Source organism: Mirounga leonina, unplaced genomic scaffold, assembly GCF_011800145.1.
Source record: "Mirounga leonina isolate KUSES-001 unplaced genomic scaffold, KU_Mleo_1.0 Mir_150, whole genome shotgun sequence".
NCBI lineage: Eukaryota > Metazoa > Chordata > Mammalia > Carnivora > Phocidae > Mirounga > Mirounga leonina.
This window is the reverse complement of record NW_023270374.1, coordinates 12,161,896-12,179,415: the sequence shown is the minus strand read 5'-3', so window position 1 is coordinate 12,179,415 and position 17,520 is coordinate 12,161,896. Positions and strand designations below refer to the sequence as shown.

Below are 17,520 nucleotides of genomic sequence, written 5' to 3'. Positions count from 1 at the left end.
ATGCCAAACACTATGTTAAGTCCTTTACATAATCAGCTCATTTAATTTTAACAAAAACCCATATTCATAGTTCTCTCCATTATCTCTCCACTGTTAAGAGGAAACTGATTCTCACAGTGATTAAATGACCTACCCAACGTCACACATAACAAATGGCCAGAGTCAAAATTCAAACCCAAGTCTGTTGCTCTTCTCTTGGTTCATTTCTCCCAGGAGCAGAGCCTGAGAAAAGGGTTTGAGTACAAGTGATTTATTTAGGACGTGATCCCAGGAAGCACCAGCAGATGAGCAGGGAATGGAGACAGAGAAGGAAAGGCAGCCAACAAAGCCAACAAGCTTGCTTATTGTCAGGCTAGCTACTACAGTAGATGACTGGAGCTCAATCCTAATAGGAAACTCTGGGTGCCAGTATAGACATAGCTCAGTGTCATCCCACTTGAGGCGTGAGGGAGCTGCATTATTTATACACAAATTCCCAGTTGTGAGTGGCTGGAGGCTATTCCCGCTCAGGCTGAGTATGGACCCCGCATCCAGGAAAATAGCCCTTGGATAAAGAATGGCCTGTGTTTGCAATAAGAAGTGGGCTGGGAGATATAGGCAGGGCCCATACAGCATTTGCTAATGCTCTCACCCACTAGCTAAGTCCAGCTACTGCCAGAGCATATGTAAGACCCAGAGAGCAGTGGGTCCTTGTGCAAAAGTCAATCTAGTATGACAGCTTATCCTTTTAGTAGCCAAAATTTTAACTCAGAATCCTAAAGTTTGACCTCTAAATTCCTTTGGCTAAGTGCTAAGAATATCTCCTTGCGTTTTCTCCTTTGGGCAGCTTCAGTGAAATAGCCAGTCCTTACGTTGTCTTTGTGACTCCTCAGGTGTCACAAAACAGACTCTTGAGACATTTCATAGCCAAAGCTAAGGAGACAGCTCTAAGTAGGGACCAACAAGTCTGCTCTCCATCATGATTCTGGTACATTTTGAGGAAATGCGCCGCAGCCCTTTGGGGCACTTGGATGCCTTTGGTAAACACATCCTCCAGGCTGCGTATTAACACCCTGGCATTCTAGGACTTCAAGCTCTGGATAAATTTTAACTCTCTGGAAAAGTTGACAACTTCTTCCAGAGGTTTAGAAAATTGGGACTGAGTTATTTTTTCTGTGAATCTACTCACTTTACTGATAATGACATGGGACCTAGATTCTGAAACAGTGTTTCTCAAACTTTAACATACACTGAATTCACTAGAGGGCTTTTGTTAAAATGCAGACTCTGACGCAGTCGATCTAGGGTGGGGTCTGAGCTTAAGCATTTCTGCCAGTCTCCCAGGTAACGCCAAGGCTGCTGGTGTGGGACCACACTTAGTGAGGCTACAGGCAATCTCCATCTTCAAGGGCATCCCAAAGGGCTTCTTGAACTAGTCTTGGAGAATAGAAGCAGTCTTTTTCAGCTAGGAGAGTTGCCATGGGGTCAGAGGCCTGGGCAGGCCAAGAATTTGGAGCAGTTGGTTAAAAAAAAAAAAAGGTGGAGAGGAAGAACCAAGGTTCTACCTAATGGCACTTAAAGGCCAAGAGGAAACAGAAGAATGAGTGCAATGTTTGTGGTGAAACCCTTGAGTTCTGCCTCTGAGGGCTCAGCAGTGCTGTTTGAGTGGAAGATCAAACCTATAAACAGCACTGAGACTACTTTTTATAAGCCACAAACTTTTAGATCTTAGGGTCTGACTTGGACTCCTGAACTGGGTTGTTTTCTTTAATAAATAAAGCGATTGCCTCGATACGCTTTAACAACTAACAGTATTGAACCCTCGCTGTAATGAGCTTTTTCCATGTACTAACTCATTTGAGCCTCATAACTACACAAGTCACCTGCAAGGATTATCCCCTTTTTTGCAGACAAAGAAACAGAAGCACAGAGTGGTGGGGAGACACAGAGCTAGTAAGAGGCAGAGCTGACATTTACACCAAGGAGATCTGATTCCAGTTCCCATTTTTAAGCACAACACATTTACCTCCTTCCCCAGTTGCCTCCCCCTGGCTGCCTCCCCCTGGCTGGTGAAATGCAGGAGCCTCCCTCTCCCTCTCCCATGCAACTCTCCTTGAGCAGGGCACTTGGGTTAGGCAGATGCAGCCAGGGTTCACTCTGGTTGCCCTTGACCTGAGACGCAGGATCCCAACACTGACTTCTGAGGCCCCACATCATTCCCTGAATCACACCTCACCTTCCTGCATTGACTTCAAGTGTTTAGGGATCCCAACTCAGTACTGTGTTTAATTCCTCCCATAGAACCAGATCCCTACATGTTGCATTGGGCGAGCCTGGGGACACTCTGTCCCCATGCTTTGGGCTCTGCCTGTCCTTTATCTCATGTCCCCGAGGTCAGAAGTTGCTGGTATGATCCCCTCCCCCGGTACACAGGCCCTGCCCCTAGCAACTGCCTCACCCTCAAATCAGCTTGATGTTCATTTTAAACCTAATCCCAGGCTAAACCTGTAATATGCATGTGACCTATTTGGTTGCCTTTGCACTCTTGCAAGGAGATTACCTTGCTTCTTGCAAACCTGCCCAAAGGCCATGCAACACCTGCCCACATACTGACAGAGCTTTCAAGAAAATCTGAACCAAAGTATTTACCCAAACCGTAAAACTTAATGTACCAAATTTTCAATGCATCAGAAATTCCCTCATTGATCTCATGGGGAAGAGACTCTATAAATGTGACTTTGAGAAAAACATTTACTTTGCTTACCAAAGTTAGCCATTATGATTATGCTTTTCCCCAAAGTCTAAACAAGGCGCATGTCCCCCATCACCATTTTAAAAGTAAGAATAATTTATTTATCATGAATCACAGTTACTTAAGTAATATTGCTTAATATTTCACATTCTGGCTCAATGTTGAAGGATGAAATTGAGCATCTCCAAAGAAACAATAAGAATGGGGGAACAGGGCACCTGGGTGGCTCAGATGGTTAAGCGTCTGCCTTCGGCTCGGGTCGTGATCCCAGGGTCCTGGGATCGAGTTCCGCATCGGGCTCCCTGCTAGGTGGGGAGCCTGCTTCTCCCTCTGCCTCTGCGTCTCTCTCTCTCTCTCTCTGACTCTCATGAATAAATAAATAAAATATTTTAAAAAAAAAAAAGAATGGGGGAACAGATGGGGAGCAAGGACTTAAAGTAACAAGTAGCATTCCTTTATCATCCAGCCATCCTTTCACTTCAGAGATATCTGATGGATGCCTATATGTGTGCAGGCATGAAAATATTTTTGGTGAGCAGCCCATGGAATAGGGAAGCAGAGGGTGTATCTAAATATATTTGCACGTGGAGGTGGTTTTCGTCGAGCTTTGAAGGACGAGGGATAAACCATCAGCCACACTGGGCAGCACATGGAAAGTAGAGGCTGATATTCATTACAACCACCACAACTGGCCCTGGATCCAGAGGAGGGGAAAGCCATTGGGGGATGGGCAGTAAGGGAAGCACTCATGTCTCAACAGAAGGTCAGTTGCACAAGAGTAGAGGAAGGAGGAAGCCATGGCAAAAGAAAATGTTGTCACTGTATTGGAAAGTCAGAAAGAAGCCAAATATCCACTTCCGTTCTTCAGGAAGATACTCTGAACTATAGCCAGCCTCCCTTCTGAGAAGATCATGGTGTCTTTGTTTCCTTGTGCCTGCTTTTCACAGTATGTTATCTGCAGCTTGCCCAGATTCCAGCAGCTTGCTGATATTACCTGGGCTTTGAATTTAAAGACAGGCTCAGGAACAGGCTCTCAAAGTGTATTTGTCACCTAAGCCTAATCATAGTTTTTGGCACATCGTTGGATTATTCTAGGTATTTAGCAATTCAGTAATCTGATTAGCCATGCCTGTGACAGACCAGGACTTGCTTTGCATGGATCACCAGAATGTGGCCTCCATGCCTTCATTTTTAATAGCTAAATGTTCGTCACCCATCATGCCAGCTAGCTCCTCTCAGCCCTTCACAAACCAAAGGAAATCACCTTAGTGAGCCAGATGGTGGTGAATGATGCCGAAAGCGTTGCTGATACCCAGACTTGTGGCAAAATTACAAGCCCATAGTGTGCAATAAGTTTAGAATGATATTATGCAGTAGTGCTGTGCCTTGATGGCATCAAATTTATTCTTTTCTTTTAATTTCTGTATCTCAGAATTTTCTTTATAAACCAACAAGAAACTGGTTTGTTTGTGTTTGGTTTTGGGTGGTTGGCTTTACAAACCTTCTGGCATTGGTTTGTTCATCAGAGAAAACAAAAACCTAATCATTCTTTCCTACTTCTTAGAGGTGTCATGAGGATTAACATAATGCAAATATAAGTGTTTTAATAAGCATCATTACTTAAAAATCCCTTGCAGATGTTAGCGTGTGCCTGCTGAAACAGGAGACTCTCACAAGGCCTGCAGAACATAAACCACAAACCCCCAAATCCTACGGGTCTGTAACCCACACACTGTGGGGTCAAGAATCCCACACTGAGTGAGGTCATCCCTTTCTCTGCCTAGCTTCTGTGTTTCTAAGAGGCCAGTGAGTTCCTGCTCACTGGAAATAAGGTGGGAAATAAGGCTGATTGATTTTCCCTCTGCTCAAGAATCTCAGTGTGGACACCAGGGGTTTTGTGAAGTTTCACCAAAGCCTATCCCCATGGAACTCTCTATTCAAGTGGAACAGGATGAGCTCCCTGCCATAGAAGGGACTGGGATTCCTCTCACTTCCATCTGCAAAATGCCTGAAACACATCATGACCATTGAAAATCTTGTTCTCTGTGCTGCTTGTTACTAAAAGAATGGGGAGAACCTTCTATTTTCTTTAGTGGTGTTCATTTTAAACCTAATCCCAGGCTAAACCTATAATATGCATGTGACCTATTCGACTGCATAAACAATAGAATAATCTCTGCATATACAGATTTTTCAAAATCTTAGAATATTCATTTTTTAAATGGCTGCTAGTTTCGTTCACTTGGGTTTGTTTTGATTACTATGGCGTTGGGACCACACTCATCATGTGTCATTTCTCTACAAAAAACTTATAAATTCCAATTCCCAGAAGGAAAAACACTCTGAACAGGAATACTTATATTCATCATCTTTTCATTCCATTCAGAGACTAACAGGCCTGCAGTAGATTATAGAAAAAGGAGCTGTTTCCCTCAATCACAGGGGTTCCTTCAACATCTTAGGAACCCAGCCTAAAATAAAATGTCCATACAGGCGAAGGGTTTTTTTTGTTTTTTTTTAAGATTTTATTTATTTATTTGAGAGAGAGAATGAGATAGAGAGAGCATGAGAAGGGGGAGGGTCAGAGGGAGAAGCAGACTCCCTGCTGAGCAGGGAGCCCGATGCGGAACTCGATCCGGGACTCCAGGATCATGACCTGAGCCGAAGGCAGTCGCTTAGCCAACTGAGCCACCCAGGTGCCCCAGGCGAAGGTTTATTATCCCGGAAATTCTCAAAAGAAGAAAGCTGCTTTTCTTTTCCTTGGCTGCCATCTAGTGGGTAATGATGTCCTGTCAATAAAACACACTCCATCTGTGAAGACAGAAGATGTCTTCCTGTCTTTAAAACAAACCCCCAAAGCACAGGTAATTAAAGAAATATGATTGCAGACATGAAGCAATTATCCTTCCTCATAACTTCTATTTAGATCCAAAGTATTATTCTCCTTCCTTTTTCCATGGGAAGGCGACTGATTCAATGATCATACATTGATTTGGCACTAATATTATGCACTAGGACTAGCACTATAAGGAAACCCTAAAACAGATCCAGCCACAGATTGGGAACTAAAAGGTAAAGTTTCAGGGATCTCCACTGAAACCAAGAACCTCCGCTAACTTGAGCCTAGACCGGTGAAAACCTAACGAATAGCTGTTTCTTTAGCACACCTGCTTCTTGTTGCAGTGGCAAAACCAATATTGACTGTGCTGTTTTAGATTTATCTCTGTTACGTTTATCCTGTGAGCATTTTTAATGGGGTCTCTAATGCCTGGAGAACATTATGTAACAGTCAGGTCAGCTGTTCAGTAGCATCTCCATCTTTTCAAATTAAAATCAGATTCCAGACCTAAAGCACTTGGGTTTCAGATTCTCAAAAAGGGAGGGCTCAGGAGGTACAAAGAAACACAGTAGAAATATAAGGAGTCTAAACAACATGCACATAAGCCTATGCCTTTTTATCTCTCTAGGCTTTGTGGGTTAAACACACACACACACACACACGCAGCTGGAATGTAGACCAATCTTTCCCAATGGTCTCTCAACCAAAGCCCAATCATCTACATGTGATTGCAGATAAATGAAAAGTCACTATTAATTATATTTGACACCACAAGTTAACAAGAATATTCTAGTAGACATCCATCCTTCCTTATTCTACATGACCGTGGAGCTCGAAGGTAGTGGTTCGGAATATGGGTCGTGGTACAAGACTGCATGGGTTCAAATCCTGGCTCTGCTGGTTGTAATCATAGACCTCAGGAGATTTACCAGATTTTCCTGTGCCCTGGTTTCCTGAAACATAAAATGAAGGTGCCTCGTCTTTAGGCTTATGGTAAGGATTAGAAGAGTTCTTTTTTTTTCTTTTTAAAGATTTTACTTATTTATTTGTCAGAGAGAGACAGAGAGAGAACACAAGGAGGGGGAGCTGCAGGCAGAGGGAGAAGCAGGCTCCCCGCTGAGCAAGGAGCCTGATACAGGACTCGATCACAGGACCCTGGGAACATGACCTGAGCCAAAGGCAGACGCTTAACTGACTGAGCCACCCAGGCATCCCAGGATTAGCAGATGTCTTACAAAAAATATGCTCAGAAGATTGCCTGGCATGCAGATAGGGCTCAATAATTGTGAGCACTTACTAATGTGTCCAGATGCTTCCAAATAACTTGCAAAGAAGAGCTAATTGTTCCTCTGACTTAAAGTTCTGAAACCTCCGAAGGTGGAGGATGTCAAAGGTCAGGTCTCAAAGTATAGGAAGTGAGACACCTGCCAACAAGTCCGCCACTCTGTACAAACTCAACTAAACTCTAACATGCTTGTGCCTAAACAATTGGTGAGCGTTAGTTAATGATATCGCTCCGAGTTAATTTTAAGCTGGTAACAAAGCTGAAGTCACGAAGATGCATGTAATGTAGTGTTTCAATCTCTGCTGAAGTAGAAGAGGAGAGCTTTTTAAGAGCCTATGAAGCCATGCACCTTCAGTGGGGGTTTATTCTGCCTGCTATACAAACCCAATGAGTCACCTTGTCAGAGTTAAGTTGTACTAAAATATAAGCCTCTCTCTCCCTCCAGGTGTTCTCTGATTCTGATTTTGCTCTCTGAAAAAGTTCAGGTCTGAGCCTGAGCCCAAGAAATCTGATGCCTTCTCAAAAAAGAAAATGGGGGAGGAAAAGGAAAACCTTCTCATGACTCAGTTTCTTTTTTGGTATTATTTAAAGACATGCAAAGCCTAGAGAAGCTCCTGAGAGATGCTGTAATCTACGGCCAGCCTCGAATCCGCAGAGCATGGAAGAAGATTCTCATCCTAGTGGAGGGCATCTACAGGTATGGAAATAACCAGAGAGATTTTAACACACTGGGGCCCACAGCGAGCTGACACATGAGGAAAGTCTGATCTCTCCTAGATCAATGGAAAAATGAGTTGGATATAAGGTATTATGAAGGGACCTGAGCCAGAGCCACCAATGTGAGCTGTCAGGCCTTGGGTCACCTGTCTTTTCAATGTCTGTTCATATGGCAGAACACATCAGATGCTGGATGCTTGTGAAGGTGTTCTCAGAAATGTCCTCAGAGGGCATGGATAACTTGCACTGATTCTTTCCACTACCATTGGCTGCCCCACAGTTTCAAAGGCCTATGGGGGCTGGGTTATTCAACATGAGAATGCTTCTTGCCTGGGGTGCCTGGGTGGCTCAGTTGGTTAAGCATTGGATTCTTGATTTCTGCTCAGGTCATGATCTCAGGGTCACGAGATCGAGCCCCTCATCGGGCTCCATGCTGAGCGAGGAGCCTGCTTAAGATTCTCTTCTCTCCCCCTCTCTCTGCCCCTCCCCAGGCCCCCACTCATGCTTTTGCTCTCAAAAAAGAAAGGAATGCTTCTTGCCTTCATGGCGTTGCTGATAGGCACCCAGATGCTTCTAACTGGAGAGTACACCCAAACTCAAGTTGCTTGCTGAACTTGGCCAATTGTTGGCATTAGAATACAAAAAGCCAGCACATTTTCCACAAAGTTAAGACTAACCCCAAGTGCAATTCTTGATCCAGAGCTGGGAGCCGCTGGACTTAGCATCTGAAGGTATGCTCAGTTTCCCACCGCTTTGAAGCCGAGCAGACAAAACACCCACTAAGCCACTGAGAGCTTCTACAAGGCATGTTGTGATGGAATTGGCTTCATTCTCTGTCTCAATTGGTTATCACTGCTGAAACAGAAATTGCCTCCAAGCCGTTCTTCTGTAGAATGCCCTAGTCCCTGAGTCAAGGAAACATAATGTCAGAGTTCTCCCTCCTTAAATCAGTTCTCAAACAATCTTCATGTTCAAAGAATTGAGGGAGATGTTTCCTATAATTATAGAGAAGCAAATAATATTAAATGGACGGGAATGAGAGCCTAACTTCCCCACAAGGAGAGTGTGCTTGCAAAGGAGATTGAGGTCTGACAGAGGTTTTCATTCAGCCAGACTGCGCATCGTTTCTGTCCCATGAATGGATAACAAGTAACAGAAGAAACATGTCTCCATCCCTCTTGGGAAAAAGAAGTGCTCTCTCCTCAATTTAAAATAACAATGATGATAATAATAATAAGCCAGCTACCATCTTGTTCTTCCCTCGGCCTTACTGCCCCAGCGCCTGGTGTTCTGGGTGTCCCCAGGGCTACTACAGAGTTGCAAAGCTGGCATTTCAAGTGTCTAGGGACCCACTTTATGTATCACCCATCAGTACCTCCTCAGGTCAGCCCCCAGACAGTGTTTTATTTATGAAGTCTTTGGGACCACCCTAGAGCCGCGTTCCCAACCAAGGTGATCCCCTCCCACAACCCACCCCTATCCTGGACACTTTGGGCAATTTTCAGTTGTCACAACTGTAATAGAGTGCTATGGCGTCTAGTGGGCAGAGGCCAGGGATGCTGCTAAGCATCCTACAATGCGCAGGACAGGCCCCTACATCAGAGAATCAACCTGCTCAAAATGTCAACAGTGCCGAGATTGAAAGACCCTGCTGTGGCATCATTCAATTAATAATTCAATTTAATGAATAGTTTACTCACTGGCCTTGAACTTGCTACTTTTCGGAAATAATCTCATATTGACTCTGGGCTGTAATAACCTCAAAGCCAGGTCTTTCTCTCCGTATGATCTGTGCCAGCTGCCCGATGGGGAAGGGAGCTCTTATCTAAACACCTGTCATTCAGGCCTGGACTTGCAAGAGCACGGATCAGCTCAGGGAGGGCAGACTGGGCATCTTCTTTAACCAGAGTTGACAGAATCCAGCTGCAAATAAACAAAACTTGGCTCCACTAAAGGAAAGGTATGTTTAAAGTACTTTGATCGTGGCTGAAATTAAGTGGACCACTAGCATTTTACTGTCAACTATTCCCATCAGTTACACAGAGAACCCACTCCGGCAACAGGGCTTGTTAATGGCTGGGCCTGTGTCCTACCATGATCTCAGGAGGACAGCAGAGCCAGGTGTGGACTTCTGCCTCCAAGCCTGCATGGCACCAAACCACAACCTGGGCCTCACTAGCAATGGGGGCCTGCTCTGTTACCTGATACTGTGTAACAAACCGCCCAAAGCATAATGGCTTACACTGTAATAAGTTATCATTTCCCACACCACGGTGGGTTGCCTGGACCCATTGGGCAGTTCTTCTGCTCCATATGGTGTTGGCTGGGGTCATTCATGGGGAGCATTCACCTGGGAGTCCAGCTGGGATCTGGAACATCTAAAATGACCTCACTCAGTACTAGTTGTTGGCTGAAGTACCTTGTTCCCTTCTCTTCTCTGGGGTGCTCGGTCTATAGGCTCTTCTACTCAACAGTCAAGCCGGAACTTCCTTACAACATGGTGCCATCTTCTGAGAGAATGAGAGCAGAAGCTACCAGTCTTTTAAGGGCAGGGCCCAGAACTGGTATAGCATCCCTCTGCCATACTCTATTGGTCAAAGTATGGTGAAAGCCCAGCTCAGATTCAAGGGGAAGGGAAATAGAACCCACCTCTTGATGGGAGGATTGACTTGGGTGTAGAGGGATGGGAAGACTTGCAGGCAGCCATCTTTGGAGGCAATCTACCACAGTGGTTCAATCAGCCTGGCATTTATTTGTACAATGAAACCTCCACTTGCCATGGACTTCCCTTCATAGAGAGATTTATTTTATCTCATCTGCACAGAATCTTGTCTTTTTTTTTTAAAGATTTTATTTATTTACTTGACAGAGAGAGATAGCAAGAGCAGGAACACAAACAGCGGGAGTGGGAAAGGGAGAAGCAGGGAGCCAGATGTGGGGCTTGATCCCAGGACCCTGAGATCATGACCTGAGCTGAAGGCAGATGCTTAACGACTGAGCTGCTGAGGCGCCCCTCTTGTCTTTACGTGAAACTGTGACCTCAAAGGGCCCATTCATAGTTAGGAAGCAGGGCACCTCTTAGACAAGCCTCAGTACTTCCTCGGGCCTCAGTTTCCTCATTTGTAAATTAAGGCTAACTGAGACTGGAGTTCTGGAACATAGTGGATGTTCTTATTTGTTGCTATCACCAAAAAATGAAATTATTTCCCACAAAATTTTCCGAAGGGCTAGGGTTAGGGATGTGAAATCAACAGTTCATGAATGCACTTCTACTTTTTAGTAATGTGTTATGGAAACATACCTTGTTGACATCAACACAAAGCCTCCTTTGAATTTTCACTCCCAGATTTTTTTTTTTTAATCTGTCGCTGTGGTTTGCCACCAAGGGCAAAGTCCCCACCACCAGCACCACCACAAATGCCCCAGAAATCAATTTTTTCATAATTCCTAAAAAAAGCAGTCAACCAAATCCAGTGGTTTCAGACAGGTATCAAGGTAGAAAAAGCCAGATACCAAGTCTAAGAAATCCATAAACTCCACAAAAGCAGTTATGATAATGATAATTATACTAACAATAATAACAATAGTAATGTCACCATCCATAAACCATCTAAGTCTCATTATATATATAGATAATATGGAGGAGCCAAGATCTGGAGGGAGGCCTAGGATCTGGGTTCAAATCCCAGTGTTGTCACCTATGGTTCTGTGCCCTTCATAGAGTTCTTTTGTAAGTATTAAGGTCATAGAGCCTCGTTCTTGACAGAAGCCCAGCCCGTGGTAAGCCCACAACCAAGGGCAGCTGTCCTCATCATTAAATTTCTTTTCAGCTGAGGAAGTTGCAGCATGGAAAACAATAAGCTCTCTGCATAGTGAAGCTGTTTTCTCTTCACCCAGCTGAAGGATGGATGTCAGGGGAAGGAGTTTGCATTTATTTACTCGGTGTCTACTCCTCACTTCACACGTGTGATCTTGAGTAAACCTCCCCAGTACCTTTGAGATTACTGTGAAGATGAAGACCCTTGACCCAGGGCAGATAACTGAGGTGAAATAGAGCCAGGATCCAAACCAGGTAGCCCTGCTGGGACAGAGGCCCAGTATCAACAGAAGACTCCATCCGTGTGTTCCCATCCGATGAAGTAAACATGGAAAATGTAAAGTCCTCCATGTGACCTTCACCATTTACCCATCCAGGGCTCAGTTCCTTCATCTGTAAAATAGGGAGAGTGAAACTTGAGATCTAAAGTTCCATGAGTTCCTGATTTGGGGCTTAAAACTACAATTATATTATTATAGTGTTCTTGTCTGCATTTTCTTTTAAGTATTGTTTTAAAGTCAGACTCTTCCAGTTTTGTGTCTCTGAAAAGTCTAGTTGGTTGACTCATTGTGGTTGAGAAATCTCAAAATTATTCAAAAATATACTAGAGAAGGGCAGGGGGTCCCAAATAACCTGGGAGATAAAGTCGCATAACTGGAGCCCAAACTTTCAAAATAAGAAGTATAGAGAAAGAGTACCCAGCCCTTCCAGAAAACACATACGAAAACAAATATTTAAATCTCAGAATGCCATTCTCTCTAAGGATGTAAGCCCTTCTCCTCCCCAAAACAGTGTAAGTTTAGTGATTGAGAACTTTAACCTATGGTTTAAACAAACAGGGAAAAAAAGGAAAAGAAAGTACTTTATCTTTAATTAGTCTTAGCTCTCTTCTTTTTCTCTTTTCACCCCCTTTTCTTCCCTGGATTATACTTGGGGCCCACCAAGGAGATTTTTCCACCATGTAAGTTGGCAGACCAGTGGTTTAATTCCCAATCCTGCCAATGGATAATATTGCTCTATATGTGGAGGAGAAGGTGATGAGAGGGAAATTTCAAAAAAGAGTCTTGTCACTTAGCTAATACATTATGTAACAGAAAAGATATAAAGAAATTATTCACCGGCTTGCTGGTTTAAGACTAATTCAAGTCCCCACACAGAGCTTCAAATTAAGTGGTGGAATTATCTCTACCTACAGTTTTATTTTAGTTGTTTTTCTTTTATTGAAGTCAAAAGAAAACACAACTTGCCATTCAGGAAGAAAAAAATAAAACACAGTCCTTGTTTTCTTTTTCATTTTTGGCACTGTGTTTTCTGACAGCAATTTAAAGGAATAACATAGAAGCCCTTTTCAATGCATGCACCAATCTCAATATCCCACTATAGGAAAGGGTTCGATTCAAATTTGGTCACATTGAGAAAATGAAAACTTAGTGCGGGTGAATATAACACTTTATAAAAGCTGAGTTCTGGGGCGCCTGGGTGGCGCAGTTGGTTAAGCGACTGCCTTCAGCTCAGGTCATGATCCCAGGGTCCTGGGATCGAGACCCGCATCGGGCTCTCTGCTCAGCCGGAAGCCTGCTTCTCCCTCTCCCACTCCCCCTGCTTGTGTTCCCTCTCACGCTGTCTCTCTCTCTCTCTCCCTGTCAATTAAATGAATAAATAACATCTTTAAAAAAAAAAAAGCTGAGTTCTCCCTAGGACTCATGTGTGCCCTGCAGTAACTCCAGAAATTAGCAGTACTGTAGAGTCATTAATCCTGGAGGAAGAAATATAAACCAGGTGGGCAGACTCCCAACATCAGCTAGACCAGCCCCAGCAAAGGATGGCTAATTAGCTGCCTTGAGTGTCTTCAAACTGTTCAGCATTAACTCTGCCTCCTACCAAATTCAGTTCCAGAACAAAGAATGGTTATTTGTGACATGTCAGGTTTTCAGCATAGTTGTGTTACCAAATTATAACATGTTAAAGATGAGAAGTAGATCCTAGAATTTTGAGGGCATATAGCCGTTTATTATGTATGACACCCATATGCCTCTTTCCTAAGAGATTCAACACAGAGCATTGTCAAGGGCTCCCCATTTCTCAAGTCAAGCCTCACTGCAAACATTTCCTCCTAAGCTCCTCCTAAAAAAAGGAACAACCCAATGAGAGCTCATTATGTGCCAGACACTTAACAAACATCATTTCTAGGCTGCCTTGGAAAGACCTTATAAGGAGGGTTCCATCATCATGCTTACTTTACATCTCAGATAACTGAGGCAGAGACATCATGTAAGTTGCCCAAGTCCTCAGTTGGTAAGTGGTGTGGCTACAATCTAAGTTGAGTCAGATGGCCGTACCTTCTCCCCTCAATGAAAACCATGTTAACAAACAATCTAAAAAAATACTGGAATTAACTCAGAGACTTATGTAAGAGAAGATGAGTGTATTTGGTTTTCATTCCATTAAAATCTGAAACCAGCCATTCAGAATGACCTTGTGAAAAACACAAATGCAATAAGCTGGACTTCATTAAGATTAACAACTTGTGCTTTGTGGAAGATCATCCCAAGAAAATGAGAAGACAAGCCACAGACTGGGAGAAAATATTTGCAAAAGATACACCTGATAAAGAACTATTATCTAAAATATACAAAGAACTCTTAAAATTCAACAGTAAGAAAGCAAACAACCTGATCGAAAAGACCTCAGCAGACACCCCACCAAAGAAGATATGAAAATGGAAATACACATAGGAAAAGATGCTTCACATCCTATGTCATCAGGGAAATGTAAATTACAGCAATTAAGATACCACTACATACCTGTTAGGAGGCCAGAATCTGGAAGACTGATGAGGATGTGCAGCAACAGGAAGGCTCATACATTGGTGGTGGGAAGGCAAAATAGCAGAGCCACTTTGGAGGACAGTTTGGTGGTTTCTTACAAAGTTAAACATACTCTTACCATACAATCCAGCAATCATGCTCCTTGGTATTTACCCAAATTTGTGAAAACTTGTGTCCACACAAAACCCTGCACATGGATGTTTATACTATCTATATTCATAATTCCCAAAACTTGGAAGCAACCAAAATGTCCTTCAGTCAGTGAATGAATAAGTAAAATGTGGGACATCCAGACAATGGAATGCTATTTAGCACTAAAAAGAAATGAGCCCTCGAGCCATGAAAAGACATGGAAGAAACCTAAATGCATATTATTAGGTGGAAAGAAACCAATCCCGAAAGGCTGAATAGTGCATGATTCCAACTATATGGCATTCTGGAAAAGGCAAAACTATGGAGACAATGAAAAGATCAGTAGTTGCAGAGGTTGGGTGGGGAGAGGAATGAACAGTGGATTTGTAGGGCAGTAAAAAATAGAATGTAAGATACCATAATGATGGATACATGTTATCATACATTTGTCCAAACAGAGAATGCACAACACCAAGAGGCAGCCCTCATGTTAACTATGGACTTTGGGTTACAATGATGTGTCCGTGTAGGTTCATTTGTAACAAATGGACTGCCCTGGTGGGGGATGTTTACACGTATGTGGGGCAGGAAGTAAATGGGAAATCTTTACCTTCTGCTCAGTTTTGTTGTGACTGCTCTAAAGAATAAAGTCCTTAAAGAAGACACAAGCACAAATGCTGCACTTGATGGTCATCCTACTCCCTCCAAACCAACACTTCTTGGCCTGGGGTAACTGCACAACCAGCCGGACTATTTTGACTGAATTGACCTAACACTTATGTTTATTTTTATAATACATTAAATTTAATAAATAAACTAATTAGGAAGAAGGGATAAGTTCAACTTTCTGTTTGCATCAATTGATTAGTTCTTGAACTAAATTGAAGGGTTGCTTGAGTTGTTTGACAAGCTCCTTTGTGTGGTGAGGATGAGAGTCTGTGTGTTTTCATAGAATTCGCCTGTCAGTGCAGTCAAAACTGTGTGTGGTGTAGACACAGCCCAGAAAGTGTTGTGAGAACTGACTAAAGCCAAAAGTCCTTTTAAATCCATTGAGTTCCAAAGGTGCCATGTAAATGTGAATGTTATTTATTTACTTCATATTTTTCCCTTTTTTGGAGGACTTGAAGTATTTTTGCAATTTACAGTACTATGAAAAGTTAGGCACTTAGGGCTAAAACAAAAGGGTTCATCTATGGCAGTGGTTCTCAAAATGTTGTCCCCAACCAGCAGTAGGATGTCTCCTGGGAGCTTGGTAGAAATACAAATTTTCAGCCCACCCCAAACCTGCCAAATCAGAAACTCAGGGTCATGGAGGGGAGCATAATCTGTGTTTTAACAAATCAGGGAATTCTGATGCTCCTTCAAGAACGAGAACCATTGCCCTAAAGGAACAGAAAGAGAGGACACTACCAGATGCCTCAAAATACCCTTGACTTCCAATGAGCACTGAACAGGAGACCCTAAGAACTTTCTATTGTGCTTTTTTTAATACTATGTGTCTTAAGCAAAGTTCTTTTGTGTGTTTTTAATTCTTTCCTTTACTCTTTGGCAATTCAAGCACTGAGTCTAGGTCAGATAGAATTGGTCCAATAGACAGCAGCAAGCTGACAAAGATAGATTACCGTAGATCAATTTCATTAAAACTAGCAAAATACCTAGAATCCAAAATGCTCAGTCTAGTTACACTAGCTGATTTTACAAATAAATTGATCAACAATGCTGTAAGCTAATTGTTTACTTGGGAGTTAGCTAACAACTCAAAGCACTTCAATCTATTGAACATAAATTATTTTTTTTCAAATAAAATAATGCCAGATTAGCTTTACAAGATTGAGAAGGTTGCCTCAGCCAACTAAAATATGCCTTAAGAAAAAAGGAATTGCATGTCCCTGTCACCACTGACTGGTGTCAGGAAAGGCTGTCTAAAAAGGATTGGAAGGGAGACCGTCACAGGGCTTCCCAGGAAAGTATACACAAGTGACAAGCATTTCTCCTTATGCCCTAGCATGGAAGGTTCCATCGTGGATCTGCCCCAGATCGTGGCTCTAAAGAAGAAGTACAAGGCTTACCTCTACATAGATGAAGCTCACAGTATTGGGTCCGTGGGCCCAACCGGTCGGGGTGTTATAGAATTCTTTGGACTGGACCCTCGAGATGTTGATGTGTTTATGGGCACATTCACCAAAAGTTTTGGAGCTGCAGGAGGTTACATAGCTGGAAGGAAGGTAAGCCAGGGATTCCCTGTGTCTATTTAAAACCTGAATGCTCTGGGGACACAGTCCGCAGGGTTTCTGTGGATTCCTTGAGAGCTTCAGCTCAATTCAGCACACCTCAGTAGATCATGGCAGCCTGGATACGGTGGGTCCACGGTCACGTAGGCCCAGAATGGCAAGGAACACTCCCTCTAGTGATGAAGAAGAGCATATGATGTATAATCACATTATAATAAAATGACACCAGCAGTGTACCCAGGCAAAGACTTAATACAAGGAGAGGGATGGTTAACTCTGCAGGGTAGCATCTAAGGAGTCTCAGAATAAGTATCATCCTTGTAGACAAATGATGGGGGGAGGGTATATTTCAAAAAGAGGGGATAATATATAGCAAACCTCAGAAATGATAAGGGGATGTTACAGAGCTATAAGTAGTTTGGGTTTTGTGGCATGAAAAACATAAAGCAGGTAACAGCAACAGTGGGCAAAGGTCAGATATTAATGAGGTTGACCCTGTGCAACAAATTCTGGATTTTAAGAGTTTTAATCAAAATCGTAGTAAGATCTGAAATGCCCTTCTAAGAGATTTTCTGTGCAAAATAATTCTCTCCCAAATTTTGGATAAGCCATAGGTCAAATTGTGCCACCCTCTAATATCTTTTTTTAAAGATTTTATTTATTATTTATTTCTTTTTTTAAGTAATCTTTATCCCCCAGTGTGGGGCTCAAACTCATGACCCCGAGATCAAGAATCGCATGCTGAACCAACTGAGCCAGCCAGATGCCCCTCTCATGTCTTATCTACATGACTTAAAATTCGGATCCGATGGGATCAGACTATGGAGTGTTATCCCTGTAGTGTTAAGCCAATATCACCAAGGGGGTTGCCAATATAAACCAATAAATGTTTAAAAGAAATTAAAGAGAGGAGAGAGGGTCCAGGGAGAAAGAGAAAGTG

The 17,520-nt window shown here is 42.9% G+C and overlaps 1 protein-coding gene across 1 annotated transcript in view; it reads left to right on the top strand.

Annotated features, from left to right (window-relative positions):
- Positions 1-17,520, top strand: part of SPTLC3 (serine palmitoyltransferase long chain base subunit 3) — a 147,370-nt gene that overhangs the window by 88,498 nt on the left and 41,352 nt on the right. Inside the window, exons 7-8 of the mRNA XM_035005830.1 lie at positions 7,447-7,552; positions 16,355-16,574. Coding sequence (XP_034861721.1) covers positions 7,447-7,552; positions 16,355-16,574 — 326 coding nt within the window. The remainder of the gene's footprint in view (positions 1-7,446; positions 7,553-16,354; positions 16,575-17,520) is intronic.